Source organism: Halichoerus grypus, chromosome X (genome assembly GCF_964656455.1).
Source record: "Halichoerus grypus chromosome X, mHalGry1.hap1.1, whole genome shotgun sequence".
In the NCBI taxonomy this organism is placed as follows: Eukaryota; Metazoa; Chordata; class Mammalia; order Carnivora; family Phocidae; genus Halichoerus; species Halichoerus grypus.
The window spans coordinates 72,954,774-72,980,765 of NC_135727.1; the positions used below are offsets into that span (position 1 = coordinate 72,954,774).

General features: G+C 40.9%; 1 protein-coding gene across 2 annotated transcripts in view; it reads left to right on the forward strand.

The window, feature by feature from the left end:
- Nucleotides 1-1,977: 1,977 nt before the first annotated feature.
- The window catches only part of OPHN1 (oligophrenin 1), a 505,885-nt gene continuing 481,870 nt past the window's right edge, over nucleotides 1,978-25,992 (forward strand). Inside the window, exons 1-2 of one of the 2 annotated variants that reach the window (XM_078065007.1) lie at nucleotides 1,978-2,358; nucleotides 2,886-3,056. In XM_078065007.1, the coding sequence (XP_077921133.1) occupies nucleotides 2,903-3,056 (154 nt within the window). In that variant the 5' untranslated portion in view covers nucleotides 1,978-2,358; nucleotides 2,886-2,902. The other variant, XM_078065008.1, reaches the window with a different exon arrangement.

Sequence of the window (25,992 nt, forward strand, 5' to 3'; positions counted from 1 at the left end):
AGGGTGAGGTATAATGTGTGCAAAGCATCTAGGATAATGCTCAATTAACGCAGCTATTATTTGAGGACTGAGTTCTCATTTTAATCCTCTTTCTTCTTTGGTATTTGATCCAGGGCATTTGTTTTCCTCTGCACTTTAGCCTCATTGTCTAGATAAAGGATAAAACAGATGATTGTAAAAACACTTTGGGTATAGGAAGTTAGACAAGTAAGAGTGTACCTAACATCAATAATGTCAATGGTAATATTCGTAGTGATGAAAACAGGTATAGACTATAAGTCAAGGCATATAGCGGATATGCAATAAATGCTTGTCAAATTAGTGAATGAATGCTATAAGGAACCTTGCTAGAATGAAAGACCATACACCCATTTATTGGGCACCTTCTCTAGTACCTGCATCGGTGTTTTAAAAGCCCAATTTGGACATTTTCTCATAAAGATAAAAGGAGTAGGCAATAAAATCCTTCCCTGGGACGTGGCTACTCATTAATTTTCTGAAGGCGTTTCTTCACTGGATTCTTTACCAAACTGCAGTAGAGTGTAGTGGTTAAGAGCAGTGCCTCTAGAACCAGCCAGGTTAGGCTCAAGTTCAAACACAGCCACTTAAGTAGCTGTGTGTCTTTGGGCAAGTCATTTAACTTCTCTTCAACTCAGGTATCTTTACATGGGTATAATAAGAATACTAACCTCATAGGATTGTTTTGAGGGTTAGTGAAATGGGTTTATAGAATTATAGGTTGTGTGGAGGGTGGAAGAATGTTGCCCCCAACTATGTCCATGTCCTAATCCCTGGAACCTGTGAATATATTACTTTATGTGACAAACAAAATAATCGCAGCTGTGATTAAGTTAAGGATCTTGAGATGGGGAGATTATCCTGAGTTATTTGGTGGGTTCTTATGAGTGAAAGTGGGCAGGAGAGTCAGCGTCAGAGCAATGCAGTGGGAGAAAGACTTGATCAGGCATTAATGGCTTTGAAGATGAAGGGAGAGGGCTATGAGGCAAGGGATGTGGATAGCTTTTAGAAGCTGGAAAAGGCAAGGAAGTGGATTCTCCCCTGGAGCCTCCAGAAAAGAACACAGCCCTCTGACATCTTGGTTTTGACCCAGTGAGGTCCATTTCTGATTTCTGACTTCCAGAACTCTAAGATAGTAAATTCATGTTGTTTTAAGTCACCAAGTTTGTGGTAATTTTTTACAGCAGAAATAGGACACCCATGCAGGTGGGTTAGCCATTATTACCCTATTTACAACCCTTCAGTTCTGGCTTTTCTTGGCTTTCTTCACAGGGCAGTGTAATCTAAACACTTCTCCACAATAAAAATGGATCCTTCTGCCCACGTACACACGATTTTCCACCGCGAAGCTGCTCTTAATCTCAAGGCATCCACCTGTAAGAGTAACCCCAGTTCTCCTACCTTGGACAATGAACAAAAGGTCTCTTAGCCAAGCTGCAAGGCAATTTATAACATCTTCTTCTTAGGTTTTCCACTTACACATGGAAAATCATGTGCTTTAATGAACAACCTATGCAATGAGTTGAATCACAAAAACCATGCTCTGAGGTCCTATTCAGAATAAAATGAACTCCTAATTATGGCCTCCCTTCCTTTGGCGGGGGGTTCTGAGCCTAACATTGAGATCCTAGAGTAGGAGTCAACCCTTGAGGTTGTCCAGGTCGAGGGCCCATGGGAATTCAAACACTGGGATCAGGACAAATGGGCAAGGGAAGGGAAAAGGAAGTTGCTCCCTCAGAGGGAAGCTGGAAAGAGAGTAAGGAAAAAAAAAAAAAAAAAAAAAAAGACAGCCAAGTAATGGGAAGTGAGAGATGGCCTCCCACAACCGACGCCTCCCGGGTTCTCTCGCTCGTTTCGGAAACTTTTCCTCTTAGGCTCCAGTGTGGCGCACCTGCCCCTCGAGGCTAGGCCTGGGCAGCGAGCCTGGGGCAGGCTGGGAAAGTCTTGCTAGGAGAGCCTCCGCCCTGGCGGGGTGGTGGGGAGATCGCAGGGAGGAGTCATGGGGCGAGAAACGGAAAGACTACATCTCCCAGGCCGCCACGCTTTCCAGCTGGAGTCCTAGGGCGCCGACTGCTCCCCAGTTTCCGTAGGCAAGCGCCAGGCTACCGCAGCTATTGTGCGTAGCGATATCGCCCTCCTCTTCCCTCTCGGGTGTCTCGGGAGGAAGGCTACGTCTCAATTGCCGCCGGGGCTTAACCCCTCCGACGCCTAACAGGACAGCAGGCCGGCTCCCTTGGACCAGGAAGAACTCTTGGGAGCGAGAACACTCTGGTCACGCAATCCCAGGGTGCGAGGAAGACAGCCGAAGAAGGAGCCCGAGGGCTGGGGCTCGCCACAAAGGTTCGCTGGGGCGGGGCGGCAGCTCTGGCTTTAAGAAGGGGGAGGGGATAGTGCAATCAGGGTTGCCCGCGGAGTTCGGCAAAGGAAATCTTCAGCTAGCTCGGGAACGAGGACCGAGGAGAGCAGGCTTCCAGTCCCAGCGCCCACCCCAGCCTCCACCCTGGGCGGGCCGAAGTGTCACGTTTGCAGTTGCTCAGGAAGGACTCCCGCTGGTCTCCGGAGGCAGGCTGCGCTGCCTGTCGGGGGAGGCAATGCCTTGGGGGCATGCTGCTCGCTAGGCAGAACCCCTCCGGGGTCGGACTGCATTAGTTAGCTTTCTGTGTCATCTGAAGCAATTGCCGGCCGCCCGCTTCTGGCACAGACCAGCCAGCTTTACCCAGGAATCTCCACGGAACAGGTACCTGTCCTCCAAAGGGAGGGAGGCTACGAGTTTCCCAGGCGGGTCCCGCGCTCAGGTCCTCCCATCTGCTCCCCCCTACTGTGCCGCTGATGCTCTTGGTCTTTGTGTCTTTCCTCTCTCCTTTCAGCCCTCGCCATCAGAACCATGGGGCATCCCCCGCTGGAGTTCAGCGACTGCTACCTGGACAGCCCCGATTTCCGCGAGAGGCTCAAGTGTTACGAGCAGGAGCTGGAGAGAACCAATAAATTCATTAAGGACGTCATCAAGGATGGCAACGCGCTTATCAGCGCAATGAGAAGTAAGTGGAAGGTTTCGATGGATGAGCTGTTTCCCTGAGCTAGTGGCTCTGGCCTTTAAGCTCTTTCCTCCACACCGCAGGGGGAAGGGAGGATTCACGGTGCTTCCCAATCCAGTTCTCTGAGGCGAGTGGGTTTCTGAACACTTCGGAAGCGGGGTCAGTTGAAGTGGAAGGTGGTGGTTGTAACTAGAACTTTGGTGGCCTTGACTTTGTAAGACTTGATCTGTACCTGTGCCAAGGACCCTCTTGCTCTCCGACTATCCTTACTTGGCAGATTGGTGTTCTGAAGGGATAATTTGCCTGTACTGTTGCTCATGTTTAGTACTCATGTCTTGGGTAAGGAGACATTCAAGCTGACCAAGGAACTGCCCTATGCCCTAGCACCTCCTAAAGAAGAGAGGTTTGAAGCCGGCAGCTTGAGTAATGGTTTTGTCCTGGCTTCTGGTTGCTAACGGATGAGGGTGGGGGCAGTAAAAAAAAAAAAAAAAAATTACCTGTATCAACCTGTTTTCTAAAGAAAGCACCTTTGCCCCAGTGACTTTTTTCCTTTAAGGTCCTGAGCTATGGTTTTGGTCAGAGTCAGTCTAAGCCCAGAATTATTGGATGGCCTCACGTGCCCCTGAATTCTGCTTGGGGGTGAAACTGAGACCTGCCTGGTACCTGGCATAAGGAGCCCAGCCCCCAGGGAGCATACTTCAGGGCCAGGGTTAAGGGCCACTGGTCTGAAGGAACCTCATCTAGCTTGGCTTTCCCAGTGGTCACAGCTGACAGCTGTGGGACTGTACCCCCCTTCCCCACTGTGTGGAGTTTTTATTTCTGCTAGTTGGCAGAAGGCTTGGAGTAAGAGAAAGAATAATAAATATTCCCAACAAGAGTGCAGGCAAGCCAGCCCTTTGTGCCAAAGTACATATACCCAGAAGAATGGAGGATAGCGATTGGGTGGAGTGATAAGTTTTTCTCTTCTTGGCTGAAAAGTCGTTGCAAAAAATAAAGTCACTGGTCAGAGTCACTGGTAAATATGTCCTGTCTGCTTATAACTTTGTTCTGAATGGGTTTATCCCCGAAAAACTGTGTCCAGAGTCCAGTGTGGGGACCTTCTCAAGGCAGATGGAGCCGATGAAGAGCAGGGAGAAAGGCTTGGGAGTGCAGTGGTAACAGCTACCAGCTGGTATTTTTGTGCAGCTCTTTTGCTCCTGGGAATCTGTGCTTTCACTGCCAGTGTTGTCTGCCCACTTTGGTGAGAGTATATCAATTGCCCAAGTTCCTGCTGGTCATTTGATTGAGTTTGATTATTTAATTCTTTTGTCGTATTGTGGTCTAAACAAGAGCACACTCTTGGCAGCACCTTAAAGATGGGGTATTTGAAATGCTGATCCTTAGAGACGTATAGGCTAGGCTTTGGGGTGTGTTGCCACTTAATAGAATTCATTGAGGGCTTAAAGATATGCAAGTTATGCCACAAAAGTAGTTAGGTTCGTTGAAAGGAAAAGGGGAGAATGTTTGGATTTTTAAAAATTTGTACTCATGATAAACTGCTTGGTGTAGTATCTACAGTCAAATGTAGCTCATCATAAGCCCCAGGAAGGGAATGGTTTTGTGAAGTGTATGGTAAGCTGAAATTGTTTGTGCTAAAAAGTGACCAGCTACGGAGAGATTAAGATTAACATTAACGTTTGAGGAAGGGCAGATTTTTGTATGCCAGGGGCAAGTAGTGGTTCTTACTCTTTCCTTCTTCTCTGAGACTGAGACTGGTAAGAGTCAACAGTTATGCAGGCCTAAACCTTTGCAGATGGGTGGAAGATCCAAGAAATAGTTTGGCCCATGGTGTTTCTTGATATTCAGGGTGGTTTTCTGTTTCCGAATATACATAGAAAGCCAAAATAGGGCAGGGAGGAAATAAAACCCAGCAGCTAACCCATACTCCATTTCTTTTCCTTTAAGTTGCATGATTCTAAAAACATGATTAGATAGAGGCAAAGGCGGGATGTTTCCCACTGTCTTGACCACAGTAATGTTTATACTCCCACTCTACTTCCTCACACTGTGCTAACTTTTTGAGAATAAGTGGGGAAGCAAAACAAAGGTATGCTTTTGCTTTGTGTGGAGGAAACAGGAAAAGAGAACCCTGGAACTGGAGTTAGAAGACGTGGCTTCGCCATCTTGGAATAAGATGGCACAGATTGCTAACTTCATCTGTTAAATAGGGGTGATTATACCCATCTCACAGGGTTGTTGTGAGACTCAAAGGAGTTAATGGATTATGAAAGTGCTTTTTGAATGGAAACAGCTAAACATAGAAAGTTGTTGATAATATGTCTTAGGCTAATAATGTAGCTGCTGGTGAGTGTGTATTTTTCAGTAGGTTTCTGAAGGGAAATGAATAAGCAGAAGTAGTTGGAAACTTATTTTTTGCTGTCATCTTATTGGAAAATGTCACTCCCTACATTGGCATGTCTCAGCGATTAATTTTGTATTCACGTGTGGGGATTCATTTTGGCATTTGGAGCCTGGCATTAACGTCAGAAAGAATGATTGACACCTTTCCATTTAACTCACTAAATTGACTAGCAAATCAAATGGCTAGTGTTTCTAGGAACCAATGAAACTTGGTGCATTGTGCTGCAAAAACTAGCTGCAGTTTTTGTTAAAGTTGCTAGCCTAGGTGGAACTGGATTTCTACATTTATCCTGCTTGTGTCTGATTTTGTACAGAGCTCCAGATAAGGTTTAAGTCACAACTTTGTGTCATGATTTAGTCATTAAACATAGGTCCCTTTTGAATATTTAGATTTACTTACATCTGTACTCAGAGGTAATTGATGTTATGAACAATACTCAACATGTCTCCCTTGGGGAAGTGGTTGATTTCCCCCCTTTAAATGTGATTTATTTATAATCGTTGGGGTACAAGATGATGATTATAACTTAAACTAGTGGAAAATAAAAACACCATGACTCTGAAAGGTGAACATATTGCCCGCTTTTCTGTTTGTCCTTTGTTTTTATGTTGGCAGTTTTGGTCCCTGGTGGTGTTTGAATATTTTCTAAGCACTCAGGCTAGGAATTACTCAGAACAAGTGACGTGGCTCCTGCTTATATCACAAGGCAACATGATACACCTAATAAATGATATATATAGTTCAGTGAACACATACCATTCATTCAGTAAATACTTGTGCACATACTATATTCAAGCCACTGTGCTCAGGGCTGTCACAAATGTGGCAGGCTTAGTCATACATGGATCCTGCCCTCAGAGAGTTCCTAGACTAGTAGGAGAGAAAAGACATGGGTAGAGATCACTATCCTGTAAGGCAGTAGATATGGATCAGAGCCATAAGAATGAAACAGGTGGATATCAGGGCACAGGACACCAGCAGGAGAGCTCATTTCTTGGTGGGAGGGCAAGGAAAAGGAAAGGAGGAAATGGCATTGGAATTTGACAGAATTCATACTTACTGCTTGTTTAACTGTTCCCAGTGCCAGGCATTAAAATATTGTAATAGCCTTATGAGGTAAGGATTATTATTCCCATTGTACAGATGAGAAAACTGAAGTTCAGAGGTGCTAAGTAACTTTCTCAACAAATAAGGGCGAGAGTCTGAATTAGAACCCAGACCTGACTCTAAAGGCCCTGCTTACTTTACTGTGTTGCACTGTATTTGGGATGAGGCATTTCATGTAGTAGGAATGACTTAGAGGATATAAAGGGACAGCAGATAATTGAAGTCATCTGCAGTGGATAGGTTGCAGGAAGGACGTTTTGGGAGATGAGGTTGGACTGGAAGGTTGAGGCCTTAATTGTGCAGGGACCTGTTAAATACTTCAGATTTTTCTTTATAGATAGAGGGAATATTAAAAATGTTTTTCGTTAGGAGAGAGGCATGGTGGCAACTGCCTTCGGCTCAGGTCATGATCCCAGGGTCCTGGGATCGAGCTCCGCATCAGGCTCCCTGCTCCGCGGGAAGCCCGCTTCTCCCTCTCCCACTCCCCCTGCTTGTGTTCCCTCTCTCGCTGTGTCTCTCTCTGTCAAATAAATAAATAAAATCTTTAAAAAATTTTTCATATGTCATAAAATATTCTTCTGCTTTTGAATTTTTCAGCTGTTTAAAAACATAAAAACCATTCTCACCTCAGCTAGGGGAGGGAGGCATGCAAAAATAGGCAGCAGGTTGGGTTTGTCTGTCTGGTAGTAGTTGGCAGACCTCTGATATAACTAGTCAACCTAAAAAAACCTAAATGGATTTTTATTGGTAAAGCAATGAAAATAGCTAATGGTAGAATATAATGCCATATTTCACATTTCCATCAACTAGGTTTCCTTTGCTGTGCTGTTAATTGTGCCTGATCCGGATTCGGGGATCACAGGCTCAAGTGCTGTCAGAGGCCAAGGAGAAAACAGAAAAGTATAAAGCTGTTGGAAATGGGTTAATAGGGCTGGAATGATTGGGGCAAAATACAGCAGCCTCACCCCATTCAAATGGCCTTTACTTTGTTTTTTTTTTTTAATGTGCTAACTAAATAAAATACATTCAGAGCCTATATTTAATCAGGTTGCAACTCCTGAGCTAGATGATCTAACTCTATTAGTCTATGAGTCTTGGATGCTTATGTGCTAGGGAAATGAAAGGCAATAGTCTCCAGATAGAGATTTCTCTGGGGAAGCACTACTGGGCACTGTTTCCATATGAGCAGAGACAGAATGATAGTATAATGGGGAACAATCCCTAGACATGACGATTAGATACCTGGGTATGGTTCTGTTACTAATGGGATCTGTGACCTTCGTAAGTCATTTTGTTGGGGCCCCAGGTCTGCAGCTTTATAAAGGTAGGGGCTGGGCAGGAGATCTGTAAGCTCACTTTCAGCTCTAACATTCCATGGCTTTTGTTTTGTTTTGTTTTGTATTGCATATTGTGGTTTAATCATTTGGGAAAGAAATGACTAACCCAATTATAGGAACTTATTTTATGCCTACATAAATTTTCACATTATTGTAGTGTCCATGTCAGTATTTAGTTAAATAGAAACATTTAAACAAAAATTTTAGTCTTTCAAAAACCAAGGATAACATACATTATGTATGTTTGTGTATATAAAGCAGATGTCAGAAAAAAAGAATTATATCACTAAGCCTACCCATATACATGTACAGTCACACATACATAGGCTGTCTGGGACTAATGAAAACTTATGTTTTAAAAGAATACAAAAGAGGGGTGTCTGGCTGGCTTAGTCAGTAGAGCATGGGGCTCTCGATCTTGGGGTCACGAGTTTGAGCTCCATGTTAGGTGTACGGATTACTTACATAAATAAACTTAAAAACATTAAAAAAATAAAAATATAAAAGATGCATTCTGTACTAAAAATGTACATGAAGTTGATAAAGTAGAAATCATATAATTTCTATAGCTTTTATAACCTAGTCTTAAATTCTTTAAAAATGTCACTTTCTTATATTCTGTACTTTTAAAGACAAGAGTTTTAGATGTTTACATTAAGGTGACCTTTTGGGGTATCTGTCCACCTCTTGCTTTGGCAACTGGGGCACCTGTCTGGTAAGTGCTTTCTTGGAAGGACGGATTGATTCCTTCTGTGAGGCAAATTTGATCTTGAATATCAATGGGGAGCCATCTCTAGCTTGACACAGAGAGAACCTGGTTGCTAGTTCCAACTCCTGTCACTAGCTTGCTGTATGACGTTGAATAAGTCTTTAGCTTTGTGAGCCCGAGTTTTCCCATTTGTAAAATTAGAGTTTTGGTCAGTAAGCCTTAGCATTCCTCCTGGCTTTATCATTCTCTGTTTTCTGGGCTGCAACTGTCTTGCTCATAGTCAAGCAGCCTAAATTGATTCTGTTATAAACTTTAGAGCCAATTCACCTTTACTCTGGAAGAGTAGGCAAGGGGAAAATCAAACTGATATGTCCGGCGTAAGTAGATGACTTGAATCGTGCTAACTTATCTGATTATCTTCTTGATGAATGCTTCCTGAAAGGTGTCACCCTGATGGCCTTTCATTCTGTCCCGAATAGCTCTCTAGTGAGAGAACCCAAAGCTTTTAATTCCTTTGGGGTGGGTATAGTGTCATGGTGTGCAGGGAGGAGTTGGTGATGTAATATACATTCTCAGCAGATATCCTGTCATTATCTTGGTGATATTTAATTAGTGCCTTAGAACACATGGGGTTATTTTAGATATTCTCTGAAGTCAGACCAATGTAATGAGTATGTCATATGGTACTGTTGTTAGTAAGTGTTAACCGGTGTCGAATGGAATTTGGTGGAGGCATTACTGCCATGTTCATTGAAGGCCCTCAGGAAACCAGATTCCAAAGTCTAAAGTAGTTGGACTAGTAGTGCTGTAGGGACTTGGGAGGAAAAGGGAACCAAACCAGCCTTTCAGTATGACCATTTATAAGAAGTTTTTTGTTGGGGGGAATGGGGGATGGTGTTGGGATGGGGTAGGGAATGTTGTGGCTTGACCTGCTTGTTAAGAGAAGTTTTTCAGAGTTAATAGTGATGAAGGGAAGTTACTTTTCAGCTTAATTTTTATAGCCTCACTTGTTAAAGCATAGCCACAGTCTTCTTTATTCTGGCATCTGTTTCTCTAATCATTTACTATAGGAATTTTCTAAAGCCCATGAAGATCTAGAAGGAAATATGGTTTTCCAGGAGAGTACCCTGGAAATCTTGAGCTGATTTTTTTTGCTAGTGGGGTAGAGAGCCCACATGATGCTTTATTGGACTTGCATCAAGTGCTAAAGCCGTGCACAATGTAAAGGCATTTCAATTTAATTCAACATGGATTTGCTAAGCACTTATATGTGTCAGGTACTATCCTGGAAATTGGGGGAATAATGGTGAATAAGGCTGCTATGGGCTCTCTCTCTTGGAGCATACATAAAACATCTGATTGCTCATTTAAATAATTTAATTACAATTGTGAGCATAGCAGTGAAAAGTTCAGGGTATGATGTATATTCTATCACATGTCACAAGGAGGATCTTTGTGGGGGAGAAAAGGGAGTTAGACTATGGGGATGTAACTGTCCATGGGAAAAAGAATGAACTGAAAAAGGAAGAGTTCGTAAGTCAAAGCTACCTGTCTTACTACCCTTCCCTTGGTAGTTAATGGTCCTGGCTAATGGTAGTTAATAGATACTTCAAATGAGTGGAAATTTTCTCAGAAACAGACAGGGTGTAGTACATTTCATGGGGTCTTCAGGGAAAATCTAAAGTACCTACTGTCTCCTTTTATAAGTATATTACAATTTTTTTTGATTGGTAACACATGAGCATGGTACAAAATTCAAAAGGTACAAAAGGCTAAACCTTCTGCCTCCTCTTATGTCCCAGTTCCCCAGTTCTCCACCCTAGCAGCAACAACGGGTAGCTGTTTGTTTATTCTTTAAAAAGAGTTTACCCCATTGCTTCTTTTAACTTCTGTTTCCTCAGGAGTGTGTTTCATTGTAGGCAAATTTCCAGCCACACTGGGGCAAGATTTCTTTAAAATTGTGTTTGGAGGGAATGGTAGATTAAATACCTCAGAAAATCAACTCTGTAAAAGCAAAAAGGACACTGGCAAAAATTATCAAAATTAATTTTTTCAGAACTCTGGAAATTAACCAAAAGGCTTGCAACAATCTAGAGTGTTTACTGATGAAAAGATGTTGAACCTTTGTAGCAGCAGGGTTTGTGGCATTTTAACTTAACCTGCCTCATTTTCCCTTCTCCATAGTTTTGGGGTAACCTTGAAAACCAAGAGCCTCCTAACCACATTAGCTGTGGAAACCAGCCCTTTTAGCATCTGAGGGGGAAGACTGGGTTTGTAGCTCCTCAAGAACCCACATACCCAGAGTCTTGTCACTATTTAACCTGTCTCAAAGCTACCTAGAAAAGCCCATTTATAGGACTTCTCTTTACTTCACCTGACTTAGGGCTAGCTCAGTGAGAAAAGTTCTATCCCTAGGGTGTTTAACATTACAGCTGCGTGAGACTGCAATACCAGTAGGGCAAGCAAGAGCCTGGCCAAAAACATGAAAGGAAGAAATAGGGAATGAGATACCCACTGGGGGCTTTGGAAAACTCTGACATATTCTTGGAGATCTAGAAGGCCACGTGCATGCCCAGGACTATGCATGTGCCTAGAAAAGACCTCAGAGGGCTCTAATTTCTCCCCTATGTCCGAACTTGAGGCAGAGTTGTGAAGTACCTGGCTGAGTGTTGAGGGAATGTCCCAACCTACACACAGAACCCCTTGGCAAAAGGTGGCAGTCTTAATGGTTCAAGACATTTAAGAAGGTCTCTGAAAAGTCACTAGCTGGCCACTAAGCTAACCAAGCAGAGATGTCAGTGGCAAGGAATACAAGGAATACAAACATTACAGAAATAGTCCAAGAAAGACACTAAACAAAGCAACAACAACAACAACAATAGCAACAAGACCTGGGTGGGGGTCAGGATCTGATTTCCAGAGGTACCACATTATATTGTTTTTTTTTTTTAAAGATTTTATTTATTCATTTGACAGAGAGAGATGGAACACAAGCAGGGGGAGTGGGAGAGGGAGAAGCAGGCTTCCCGCGGAGCAGGGAGCCCAATGCGGGGCTTGATCCCAGGACCCCGGGATCATGACCTGAGCTGAAGGCAGACACTTAATGACTGAGCCACCCAGGTGCCCCCACATTATATTGTTTAAAATGCCCAATTTTCAAAAAAAATAATCAGGCATACCAAAAAAATATGACCTCTATGTAGGAAAAAAAGCAGTCAGTAGAGACTGTCCCTGATGTGGCCTAAATGTTGGAATTTAGACAAAAAATTTAAATCAGCTAATATAAATATAATCAAAGAAATAAAGGAAACCATGTCTAAAGATTTAAAGGAATTCATGAGAACAATGTATCAACAAAGAGACACTACAAACAAATAAATATTATAAAGAGGAACAAGAGAAATTCTGGAGTTGAAAAGTAAAATAGCTGAAATGAAAAATTCACTAGAGAAGTTCAGTAGCAGAATTGAGCTAGCAGAAGGAAGAGTAAGGAACTTGAAGATTGAGATTATCTAGTTTGAGCAAAAGAAAGAAAAAAAAAATGAAGAAAAATGAACAGAGCCCCAGAAACTGTGGGACACCATCAGGTGTATAAGATATGCATAATGGAATTCCCAGGAGAAGATAGATTGAAAGGAGCAGAAAGAATATTTGAAAAAATAATGGCCTAAAATTTCCCAAATTTGATGAACAACACTAATCTCCAGGTTCAGGAAGCTCAAAAAGCTCCACATAGGAGAAACTAAAGGAGAGCCATACCTAGATAGGTTATAGTTAAACAGTTAAAAACCAAAGACAGAGAGAATCTTGAAAGAAGCAAGAGAAAAGTAACTCACCAGGTAAATGGGATCCTTAAAAGATTAAAGGTAACTTATCAAGAACCATGGAGACCAGGAGGCAGTGCTGCTGAAATTCAAAGTGCTGAAAGAAAAATAATGACAACCAAGAATTCTGTATTCATGAAAACCATCCTTCCTCCTTCAAAAACAAAGGAGAAATTAAGACATTCTCAGGTAAACAGAACCAAAAACTGAGAATTTGTCACTAGCAGACCTGCCCTATAAGAAATACTAATGGGAATCCTTCAGGATGAAATGAAAGAATAATGAATGGTAACTCAAATCTGTACAAAATATGAAGAGTACAAGTAAATGTAACTAAATATGAAGACATAAAAGACTACAGTATAACTGTCTTTTAGTAATTCTTTTTTCCCTACCCGATTTAAATGACAACTGCATAATGCAATATTTACAAAGCTATGTTGATGAGCTTATGATATATAAAGATGCCATACATATGACAATACAGCACAAAGCAGGGGAGAGGAAACAATTATACTGGCACCATTGTTTCTGTATGCTTTCTAAATTAAGTTAAAATTAATCTGAACCAGATTGTCTTAAATTAAGATGGTAATTGTAATCCCGAGGTCAGCCACTAATAAAACAACTAAAAAATATACAGTGAAAGAAACAAGGGAATTAAAATAGTACACTAGACAATATTTAACACAGAAGAAGGTAGTAATGGAGGAATAGAGGAAACAAGATTAAGATATATCGAAAATAAATGGTAGACATAAATCCTGCCTATCTGTAATTATATCAGGTGTGAATGGAGTACACACTGCAGTAGAAAGGCAGGAATTAGCAAAATGGATAAATTGATTAAAATATATACTGTCTTTAAGAGACACATTTTGGATTCAGAGACACAAATGGTTGAGAATAAAAGGATGGAAAAATATGCCAAGCAAACAGTAGCCAAAGAGAGTTGTGGTGGCTATACTAATATCAGACAATGTAGATTTTTTTATTTTTTATTTTTATTTTTTTTTAAAGATTTTATTTATTTATTTGACAGAGAGAGACACAGTGAGAGAGGGAACACAAGCAGGGGGAGCGTGAGAGGGAGAAGCAGGCTTCCCACGGAGCAGGGAGCCTCAGGTGGGGCTCAATCCCAGGACCCTGGGATCATGACCCGAGCGGAAGGCAGATGCTTAATGACTGAGCCACCCAGGCGCCCCAGTGTAGATTTTTTAAAAAAAGATTTTGTTTATTTATCTGAGAGAGAGCGAGCAGAGAGAGCAGCAGAGGGAGAGGGACAAGCAGATTCTGTGCTGAGTGTGGAGCCCGAAGCAGGGCCCAATCTCATGACCCTTGAGATCATGACCTGAGCTAAAACCAAGAGTCAGATGCCTAACTGACTGAGCTACCCAGGTGCCCCCAGACAACATAGATTTTAAGACAAAATATTTTTGACATACAAAGAAAAGTATTTTATAATGGTAAACACAGTCCATGTATCAGGAAGATATAAAATTATAAACATATGCACCTAACAACAGAGCCTCACAATACATGAAGCGGAAGTGACAGAATTGAAGGGGGAAATAGATACTCTAAAAATAGTAGTTGGAGACTTCAATATTCCACTTTCAATAAGGGATAGATTAACTAGACAGAGATCAGCAAGTAATAGAAGACTTGAACAATACTATAAACCAACTAGACCTCTTGCAGGTATTTGTAGAACACTCTACATGACAACAACAGATACACATTCTTCTCAAGTGCACATGGAACATTTTTCAGGATAGACCTTCTGCTAGGCCACAAAACATGCCTACATATATTTATTCACATGGATCATATTCTCTAGCTACCGTGGAATGAAATTACAAATCAATAACAAAAGGATATTTAGGCAGTTCACAAATATGTGGAAATTAGTTATCAGACTCCTAAGTGTCTTTGGGCCAAAGAAATCCTAAGGGCAATTAGCAAATACTTTGGAATGAATAAAAATGAAAAATGCCAGAAATTATGGGATGCAGGAAAAGCAGTGCTTAGAGGAAAATTTATAGCTTTAAACACCTACATCAGAAAAGAAGAAAGATCACAATTCAGTAATCTAACCTTCCACATCAAGATACTAGAAAAAGAACAAACTAATCCAAAAGAAAGTAGAAGGAAAGAAGAGATAAATATAAAGTGGAATTAAATGAAATAAGGAATAGGAGAGCCATAGAGAAAATTTAAAAAAATCAAAAGTTGGTTTTTAAAAAGACCAACAACATTGAGAAATCATTAGCTAGACTGACAAAGAGAAAAGATAGAAGATTGAATTATTAAAAGCAGGAATGAAGGAGGGGACACTACCAACCTTACAAAAATTAAAAACAAAAAAAAGAAAGGGAATACTATGAATAACTTTATGCCAATAAATTATGTAATTTAGATGAGATGGTCAAATTTCTAGGAAGACACAGACTACCAAAATTGACTCCACAATAAATGGAGAATCTGTATAGACTTATAACAAGTAAAGATATTGAATTAGTAATCAAAATACTACCCACAAAGAAAAGCCCAGGCCTAGCTGGTTTCATTGGTGAATTCTTCCAAACATTTAAATAAAAATTAATACCCATCCTTTGCAAACGAGAGAGAACACTTCTTAACACTTAACACTTCTCTGAGGCCAGTAGTAGCCTGATAGCAAAACTAGACAGCACAAGAAAATAAAACTATAGACCATAATCAAGTGGAATTTATCTCAGGAATCCAAAGTTAGTTTAACATCTGAAAATCGATCAATGTAATAATGCACCAAATAATTGAAATAAGAGAAGAAAACATATAATAGATACAGATATATTTTTTTAAAGATTTTTATTTATTAGAGAGAGAGCACGCTCGAGCACGAACTGGGGGAGGGGCAGTGGGAGAAGCAGACTCCCCACTGAGCAGGGAGCCATGATGCAGGGCTCGATCCCAGGAACCTGGGGTCATGACCTGAGCTGAAGGCAGACACTTAACCGACTGAGCCACCCTGGTGCCCCCATATGATACAGATATTTTAAAAACCTTATTATGTTAAAAACATTAAAACTAGGTATATCAGGTTAGTGGTTGTTTAGGGCTGGGGGAGAGGGTCGCAATGTATTATGACTGTTAATAGGCGAAGGATTTCTGTTTGGGGTTGTGAAAATCTTCTAAAATTAGATTGTGATGATAGTTGTACAACTCTGTGACTATACTAAAACCCACTTAATTGTACATTTTAATGAGTGAATTTTGTGATATGTGAGTTATATCTTAAAGCCATTTTTTTTTTTCACATTGTGCATGTGAAACAGAGGTGCTTGGCTTATAGTCCTACGTTTTCCTTTGGTTCTTATAGAATAACAGACCTGGAAGGTTGTTTAGGAAACTTTACATCCACTCTGTTGAGTTTATGTCTAGGGAAAAGGAAGCCAAGAGAGAGAACTGACTCCTTCAGGGACCTAGAGCTGGCATCCAAATTGGGACCAGAATCAGATTTCCTGGTTTTTAATTCTAAGGTTCTTTTTATACTGTACTCTAAAGCAGGTATCTTGCATTAAAACTGCCTGGATATTTTTTATTGGGACTGGAGGTACTTTTGTTTGAAATGACCCAGTTGGCAGTAAAGAACTGGACCAGTAGTAAGTTTCCTTTCATTCCCTCCCCTCATCATGGCTGGGATTAGGGGTTTCCCTGTTAAGCAGTCTAGCCTCAATTTAATTAGGATCTGGTTGTGTTTTCTGTCCTTTGTCATAGAAGAACGGCTATACGTTCTGATGGTGTGACACCCGTCCTCATTGTTTCCTTCCCTAAGAGCCTACACCAGCTGGTTAGGCAGTTCCAGAGGCCTCCTCTCTTCTCTGCTCATTTGTTGATGTCTTTTGGCAAAAGCAGCTGCTTTTCTTGTAGTGGGTAGTGTCTAATTGGGAAATGTGTGGCATTACTAAAGGGTGACAAAGTCCTCCCCCCCTATTATTTTTATCGTAAGGCAGCATAAAATTTCTCCTCTAAGTGACAAGCAGTAGGCCCCACACTATAGTACCATATTAGGAACTTAAAGGCAGTTCTTTGCAAAAGGTTTTCATTAAGGACTTCCCAGAAATAGGAGGGCCACATTTCAGCTTCCAACTCTCTTTCCAGAGCCAGGCTGTCGTGGAAAAGCCTTTCCATGTGATTGGAAAAATATGTATTTTGCATGTGGCAGTTGACAGCTGGGGACTAATCCTGAATTCATCCGTCCTGAATTCATTAGGTGGGGGGAGGGTGGTGAGTAACAAGCCATCAAGGTGTTTTATAGCTGCCCCTTACAACTTTTGTCTAGAGCAGGAGAAAAACTCCAAAGGGAGTTGTAGAGAGAATGTCCTTGCCACCATTGTCACCATGCTGAATTTCTCTTGCTCTTAACATGGTAAATATTGATAGCTCTCCATGTCTGGTTTGTCTGGACAGATCTCTCTTCTAGAATCCCCGACCATGCCCAGTGTTTCAGGGTTTATGGGAATGATTATTCTGTTATGGCACTAAATAGGAAAGCAAAAGGTTATCAGTGTGCTAATTGGGTAACAGCTCAGCCAGGGATTGTATGGCTGCACTAGCAGAAAGGAAGGGGAGGGAAAGCTGGGGCTTCTTGGCATTTTGTTTGCTTTTCCTTTGTGAAAAGCAGTTGCTGTTTATTTCCTTTTCTTTTTGACTAATGGGCCCAATCTTGCTGGAAATGGACACATAGAGTTCCAAGGGCCCTTCAGAGAACATTTAACTCTTTCATATTTCAGATGAAGAAGCAAACTTAAGAGGGGATGTTCCTTGTCCAAGATCATGGAGCCAGTTAGTCAGAGAGTCAGTACTGGAACCCAGTAACCAGTCCCCTCTCCTGGGCTCTGTGCAATATCACTGTGCCTCACAAAACACTCTACTCTTCACAGCCTCTGCTGAGCCTATGATTTTTTTCAGAATCACTTTCAGATTGTGAAAGAAAAGACTTCTTTTCTCTTTACTGCCTCTTGCCAAGAATGCACCTCCAGTGTTGGCCTAAAGACAGCCATGCATTTCACAGACCTGCGGGAATGGAGTAGGGGAAGGAAGATTCAGGAAGGCTGAAGTTACTGCTGTACTTTTTCTAGTTGGCTCTTGCCTAGCTTGATGAAGCAGATCAAGAGAACGATCTTTTATAATAGAATTCCCCTCCAGATATGTGGAATTTAGAGAATCCAATTATGCATGAGGAAGAAGTAATTCTAATACAAATTGAGTTGTGTTTCAGGTATGGTGAAGTTTGTGCTGGGCAACAGCAAGGCTGGGATCTGTGAATGTGATCTTACTCGGGTTGACCAATTACCTGGATGTGGATATAGATATAGGCATAAACTGTGGATATAGATATGGGTATAAATTAACATTTGCAAAGCACTTTATAGTATACAAGGCACTTTCACATACGTTATGTAACTTAATCTGGGAAGGAAAATGTTCTCTCCATTTTATAGATGAGGAAACTAAGGCTTAGAGAGCTTAAGTACTTTCCCGCTGCTAGTCAGTAGTAGGACTAAGCCTTAGATTTTCTGAGTAATCTTTCCGCTGTTCCACATTGCTTTTTTTCCCTTTAACGATGAAAGAGCATATAAGTGCTCTTCAGAGGAACAGATAGTTTAGAAAGAACAGATATCAAGAAGAGATATGTCGCCTTCTGTAGAGAACAGGAGTAGCCACCAGTATGCGTGTATAGGGGAAGTGGCCATTAAGAAAGGTTTGAAAGCTGGAGAACAGCAGTAAAGAAGTGGGTAGCTGGCAGGGCGGATAGCCCGGAGCTCGTGGTAGAGTTTCTGACATCATCAACCTACTGTGTGCTATTCTGGGAAGGCTGCTGTGAAGAAGACAGTCCAGACCAGTGTAGAGGTCTTTAAAGGAGAATTCTCCGAAGCCAGTGGAGGTGGTTAAAAAGAATTGAAGAAGCTTCATATTGATGATGGGTGATGAGGGGGTTGGCCCTGGGCAACGTTCATTACAGATTTGGGATGTAAAATGAAGCTTAAAATAGTACATTAGCTAATAAGGAAGTAAAATACGTGGGTATTTTAATAGGCCACTTAGTTTTCTATTCTAGAGGTTTCATTGGTGGTGCAGACATTATTTAGTCCAAGTTATGTGAATGTTGACTTTTAGGGCTAATGCATATCTTGTTTGAAACCAGTTTCATCCTTAGATGGAGTTGTGTGTTTGCACTGATATCATACATAATAATACGTCATAAAAATAATGGAAGTAGGGGCGCCTGGGTGGCTCAGTCGTTAAGCGTCTGCCTTCAGCTCAGGTCATGATCCCAGCGTCCTGGGATCGAGCCCCGCATCAGGCTCCCTGCTCCTCGGGAAGCCTGCTTCTCCCTCTCCCACTCCCCCTGCTTGTGTTCCCTCTCTGGCTGTCTTTCTCTCTGTCAAATAAATAAAACCTTTAAAAAAAAAAAATGGAAGTAAAACATCTGTCTTAGTATTTTTCAGTTTGCCTGTTTTACCTACTATTTTAATTTGATCTTTACACCAACCCTAAGAACTAATCAGGCAGGGTATTATTAGTGTTCCTCTTTATACAGGTGAAGTGACCAAGGGCAACTAATGGTCTCCCAGTATTACGGATTAGGAAGTTGAAATTCAGAGAAGTTAAGTGATTTGCTCAGTTATTCAGCTAATGTGTGGCAAATTGGGGTCCAAATCCGGATTTTCTGGCTCTCAAGGGCTTCAGATTTTATTCTTATTCTAATGTATTCTCTGTAGAATGGGGTCAGTGGTTATGCCTTACAGGGTGGGTTTGGGAAGTCTGTGTCTCTGGCTTTCTTGTATAGTCTCTTGCCATGGTAGGTACCTGATTCTCCCTGATGTGTGTCCCAGCTCTGGCCTGGCTTTGCACTCAGTCCTCTTCTGCTCCTTGAGCCTGCCCTCCTAACACCATTTCCTTATATATCTCACTATCTGTTAAACTCTTACTATTCAGTCTTCTCACTGTTGCCCATTGCCAGATGCCATCTCCTACCTTCTGGATCCTAGGAAGCCCTCTCAGAAACCTTGCCTTTCTGTGCCTTGTTTTTATGCCTAGCCACCTCTTTCTGCTCTGATGACTTACCTGCTACACTGCAAAGTGTGATTTAAAGTCTGTGGACCCCTCCTTCAAGCCATGTGTTAGACAGCCCCTATTCAAAGGAGCTCATAAATATTAGGTGTGCCATGGTATTTAGGACCAATCCTTTGCTTCTCTCTTACCCCTGTGCCTTTAATCAGCTTCTGCTTCCCTGGTAATATGAGAATAATTGGCATGTTTTCTGGGCAAAGCCCATTATATAGATTTCCTTTGCAGCAAGCTGTTTTGCCCTGACCCATGTCTGGCATTATTACCAAAGCTCTTGCTGGTGTTTTGTCAGGTCTAACAAGTCCAGCAGGATCTGGCTGATTAAAGCATTGAACCAGTCACAGGGCAAGGAGGCACTTGCTTGGCAAGTCTTCTTTCTAGGGAGAATTCTTTTCTCTCAGTAGCAGTCTCACCCTGAAGGAGTTAGTAGTCCTCTTTAGGACTGGCTTTCCCAAAGTGTGGCCCTCCAGGAGCTTCTGGGTGTTCGTGAAGGCTGCTGGACAATTGTGGCTTTGATGTTTCCTATGGGATACTGTCTGAGTTTCTCCATCAGGCAAGAATTAATAATGTGATGTTTAATAAAAAAAAATGTATCATTCCATTGGCACATCAGAGAATGTCACTCTGGTCTCTGTTGGATCAGCAAAGACTTTTGTTTTCTAATGGTGACAAGTAGAAGTTGGTGGAATGGATACTCACAGGCATCGTATACTTTGAAGTGTTTTGTAGGCTCTGACTTTAAGAATAAGTGATTGAGGGAAACTTTCTAGCCTTGCGCCTTTGCTCTTTGCTCCTTCTTAGAAGTCCTGGGCTGAAGGGAGAGGGGATAAGGAGTTACTTGATTTCTCAAAGAGGTCTCCTTGCTCTGTTTGCACCAAAGCAAGGGTCCACATACTATGGCTCATGGACCAAATCCTGCCCACCACCTATTTTGTAAATAATGTCTGCTTTTGTAAATAACATTTTATTGGCACAGAGCCCCACCCACTTGTTCATATATTGTCTAAGGCTGCTTTTGCACTAAAATGGCAGAGTTAAGTAGTTTCAGCAGAGACAATATAGCCCTTGAAAACTAAAATAGTCTGTGTAACACTAATTGGCTGTTGTTGGGTAGGGCAAGACATGGAGTTTCTTGAACGTTCCTTGGGCCCTTTAGTTTTTGTCCAGCTTCATCTGAGTTTGTGTAGAGAGGTATATAAGGAAGTGGTTTTAGAAATAGCCTACTTCCTAATACACAATGAAGGCTTGGAATCCATATGGTACTACTAGGTGTTTTTGTTTCTGTTGTTGTTGTTGTTGTTGTTTGAATGGGTAAAAGCCTCCATCATCAGTGATGCATCCCTAATGCCTAGCCCAGGGCCTGACTCAATCTCAGCTCTGGTCTCAAGAAGCTATCATTCAGGGTTTTTGCTTTCCCCAGTGACCAGTCAGAAGCACATTGCTTCTCCAGTGCAAAAATTGGTCATCTTTCAGTATTTGGCCATGAACCCCTGTTTCCTCCTTCCCATTAGAGACCATCATTGGGTAAAAGATCATTGGAATCTTTTACAAATCCCCTGAAGAGTTTGTATGCATTTGTTGATTTTGAATTTTGAACTGGTATATTAAGCCCTAAGGTGTAATCTATGGCTTTGCTAGAAGGCAAACGCATGATTTCTGTTGTATGATTTGTCGTAAAATAACAAGAATCTTTTCTTCTCCTTGACCAATTTGGGAACTTCTGGTTCATTAAAGGGGCCAGATAGCAGTTCCCTTGAGAGTTAACAATGAAGGTGACAGGACAGGAACCACAAAAGTCACAACTGGGCATGCTGCCCAGTCAGGCTTTCTCCAACTGGTCAGATATTATTTCAGAGGTCCAAAGAAATGGAATGTTATGAACGGGAGTACCTCTCAGCATTCCTGGTGTTTATTTATTCCTTGTGATTAATTGGTATGATTTTGGCATTTTGGTATGATTTAATATAGATTTTAAAAGCATGGCAGTTGCTAGATGTGATTTCATGTTATTTGTGGTACCTCTACTAAAATGGAACAGTCTGGCCTCTAAAACCTAGTTTTAGAGAATAACCACAAGTTCCCCTATATAAGTAAGGCAATCAGAATTATAGTGTTAGAAGGGGTCTGGGAGGTCATGGAGTCAACAACAGCTCTGTTTACCAGCCACCTACATCAGCCAAAACAGATGAGAGCTAGAAAAGGTATGGGATTAGATTGTTGCCTTAGGGATGTTTTCCATCATTAACTTCTGTCCTTTTGGGAGCACTGGGTACTAGTTTGTTAGGGAAAATATAACTTTTGGATCCCAGGGCTTTAATTAAGTCTTCTATTTTTTTTTTCTTCAATCTTACCTAAAGGACACTTGGGACTAAAGTAGTTAAAGATATGCTCTTGGTTGAGGTTATGTTACTGAGCTTAGGTTTCAGCATATTCTCTGTCTAGGAAGTAAGAGTTTATCAGCAAAGAATGACATGGCGAGGCTTAGCACAGTAGCTTGATGTTTTGTGTATTCTAGGCACATAGATCTGGGTTAAAATTCCATATTTGCCTTTGACGGCATTTGGCAAGCTACCAGCCTCTTAAAGTCTCAGTTTCCTCAACTATAAATGGAGATAGTAATACCAACCTTGGTCATTGAGTGTATTAATGAAATAAGATATTTAAAAGTAACATGCTCTTCATAATTGTTAGGATCTCCTAAGTATTTTTTAAAAACATATTTGTGGCAAATGCTTGTGCCATAAATAAAGTTAAATTGTAGTAATCAACAACTTGGTTGGAGTTTGGATATGGGCCATTAATTGAGAATTCAAGAATACGTTTTACAAAGAGAAGAGCAAAGGAACATGAGTCATAGTGCTTTCTGTCAGACAGCCCTGCAGAGATGCCCCAATGAAGAGTAAGTAAGGTAGGGACTGATCAGAAAGCCTTCTGATATAGCATATAAAAGAATTTCACTCACAAGGAAGGTATCAGTGTGCCTGATCTTGGTCTCCTTTTCTATAATAATAATTTGAGAAAGATTAGCATTGCTATTTGCAGTTGAGTGTCATATTTTTGCTGCAGTTCTTCTGGCACTGAGAAAGGGAACACTCTTTAGGTCTGGTCAAAATGCCTAACATAGTGCCTGACCCTCAGTATTCTCTAAGTATTCTATTCGAATGAATAATGAGAGCCATTTTACAACAGGTAAATTGAGAAAAAGAACAGTTAAGTGGCTTATCCAAGGAATAACACAGAAATTGTGGCCTTGTCCCTAATGGGACCTGGTCTCCTACTTTGGTTTTTTAACACAAATCCTTCCCTTTCCAGTCTCTCTTTCCTCTTGCCCCATGCATATCATGCAGTATAATGTAAAGGGACTTCCTTCCCCCTCACCAGCTGGTGATCAGCATCTACCTAAATTAGGAGAGTGGGTTAAAAAGGCAGTGAGAATGCTATATGGCAATTCAAAGTACAGGGTTTTAGCTAGGATTTCATAGTTGTTGACATTGCAACAAATAGGGAGGGCCCTTTTTTGTCTCTATAATCAGAGAAGAGGTTGAACAAAGGGGCCTAGGTGGGAGTATGGGGAAGGATGGGTGTCATGGCATGGATTTTATAGGTGTTGACTTTGAAGAAAAGCACAGTAACAGTGATGTGTGGATATGGGTATAGAGGGTATATCTCATTCTACAGTCTTGGCTCCTTGGATCTGACTACATTCCTCAGGGAGGTGGCATTGATTAAAGTGAGTTATTCTGATAGAGCCACAGGGTAGGGCTAATGTACATTAATAAAACTGTGTATAGAAGTCCTCTCTCTGAATATACAGACACCCTCTGTCTCTAGAAAGCTGGCCCCTTTTTGAACTCCTCACTGTGCCCCAATTGTTGCAGAAGTAATTTGGAAACCCCAGCGGAAATACATAAACGGGGTCTGTTACACAGTGGGCCTAAACAAGTTGGAGAGGTATAATTTCACATTCGATGGCAGGCTATTTGACTGTTTTTGTCTTTTCCTCTTCCTTTGCTTCCTGTCTGCTTTTGAGTCACTGCAGCAGCTCTTTTCTTCCCTTTTTTTTTTTCTTTTTAAAGTCTTTTTTTTTTTTATTGAAGTACAGTGGACACACAATGTTACATTAGTTTCGGTTGTACAACATAGTGATTCAACTTCTCTATATGTTATGCTGTGCTCATCACAAGTGTAGCTACCACCTGTCACCATACAATGCTATTACGATATCATTGACTAGATTCCCTATCCTGTACCATCCATCCATAACTAGAAGCCTATATCTTCCACTCCCCTTCACCCCTTTTGACCAAACCCCACCCACCTACCCTCTGGCAACCAGTACTTTGTTCTCCATATTTATAGGTCTGATTCTGCTTTTTTAAAAATTGGTTTTGCTGGGCGCCTGGGTGGCTCAGTCGTTAAGCGTCTGCCTTCGGCTCAGGTCATGATCCCAGAGTCCTGGGATCGAGCCCCGCATCCGGCTCCCTGCTCCGCGGGGACCCTGCTTCTCCCTCTCTCACTTCCCCTGCTTGTGTTCCCTCTCTCGCTGTGTCTCTGTCAAATAAATAAAATCTTTAAAAAAAAAAATTGGTTTTGCTTTTTAGATTCCACATATGAGTGAAATCATACAGTATTTGTCTTTCTATGACTAATTTTCTTTCACTTAGCATAATACCTTCCAGGTCCAGCCATGTTGTTGCAAATGGCAAGATCTCATCCTTTTTATGACTATGTAATATTCCATTGCAAATATATACCACATCTTCTTTATCCATTCATCTATCAGTGGACCTTTAGGTTATTTCCATATATTGGCTGTTGTAAGTAATGCTGCAGAGAACATGTGGGTGCATATATTCTTTTGAATTAGTATTTTCATTTTTTCTGATATATACCCAGAAATGGAATTACTGGATAAAATGGCAGTTCTATTTTTAGCTTCTTGAGGAACCTCCATTTGTTTTCCATAGTGGCTGCACGAAATTGCATTTTTACTAGCCGTGTATGAGGATTCATTTTTTCCCACATCCTTGCCAACACTTGTTATTTCTCATCTTTTTGATAATAGTCACTCTGACAGGTGTAAGGTGATATCTCATTGTGGCTTTGATTTGCATTTCCTTGATGAATAGTGATATTTAGAATCTTTTTATGTTCCTGTTGGCCATCTGATATCTTTGGAAAAATCTCTATTCAGAGCCTCTATTTTTATTTATTTATTTATTTATAAAAGATTTATTTATTTATGTATTTGTTAGTTTATTTATTTACTTAGAGTGAGAGTGGGGGGAGGGGCAAAAGGAGAGGGAGAAAGAATCTGAAGCAGACTTCCCATTGAGCATGGAGCCTGACATGGGGCTCTATCTCATGACCCTGAGATCATGACCTGAGCTGGAATCAAGAGTTGGATGCTTAACTGACTGAGCCACCTAGGTGTCCTAAGATCCACTATTTTTAAATAAAAAAAATTTTTTTTTTGCTACTGAGTTATATGAATTCATTATATATTTTGGATATTAACCCCTTATCAGATATATCATTTGCAAATACCTTCTTATATTCAGTAGGCTGCTTTTTTTGTTGTTGTTGATGTTTTTCTTTAGTGTGCCAAAGCTTTTTGTTTTTCATGTAGTCCTAATAGTTTTTATTTGCTTTTGTTTCCCTTGCCTTAGGAGATATATCTAGAAAATTATTGCCAGGGCTGATGTCAGGGAAATCACTGCCTGGGTTCTTTTTGAGGATTTTTATGGTTTTGGGTTTCATATTTAGGTCTTTAATCCATTGTGAGTTTATTTTTGTTGATGGTGTTAAAAGATGGTCCAGTTGCATTCTTTAACCTGTAGCTGTTCAGTTTTCCCAGCACCTTTTATTGAAGAGACTGTCTTTTCCCCCTTGTTTATTCTTCCCTCCTTTGTCATAGATTAATTGACCCCATAATCATGGTTTATTTCTGGGCTCTGTATTCTGTTCTGTTATCTATGTGTCTGTTCTTGTGCCAGTACCATACTGTTTTGATTATTACAGCTTTGTAATATAACAAAGTCTAGAATTGTGATGTCTCCAACCTTGTTTTTCTTTTTCAAGATTGCTTTGGCTATTTGGGGTCTCTTGTGGTTCCATACAAATTTTGGTATTTTTTCTAGTTGTGTGAAAAATGTTGTTGCTCTTTTGATAGGGATTGCATTAAATCTGTAGATTGCTTTTGGTAGTATGGAAATTTTAACAATATCCGTTCTTCTTATCCATAAGCATGGGATATCTTTCCATTTATTTGTGTCATTTTCAATTTCTTTCATCAGTGTTTTATAGTTTTTAGAGTCCAGGCATTTGACCTCTTTGGTTAAGGTTTTGTTTAGGTATTTTATTCCTTCTGGGATAATTGTAAATGGTACTGTTTTCTTAATTTCTCTTTTTGCTACTTTGTTATTAGTGTGCAGAAATGCTA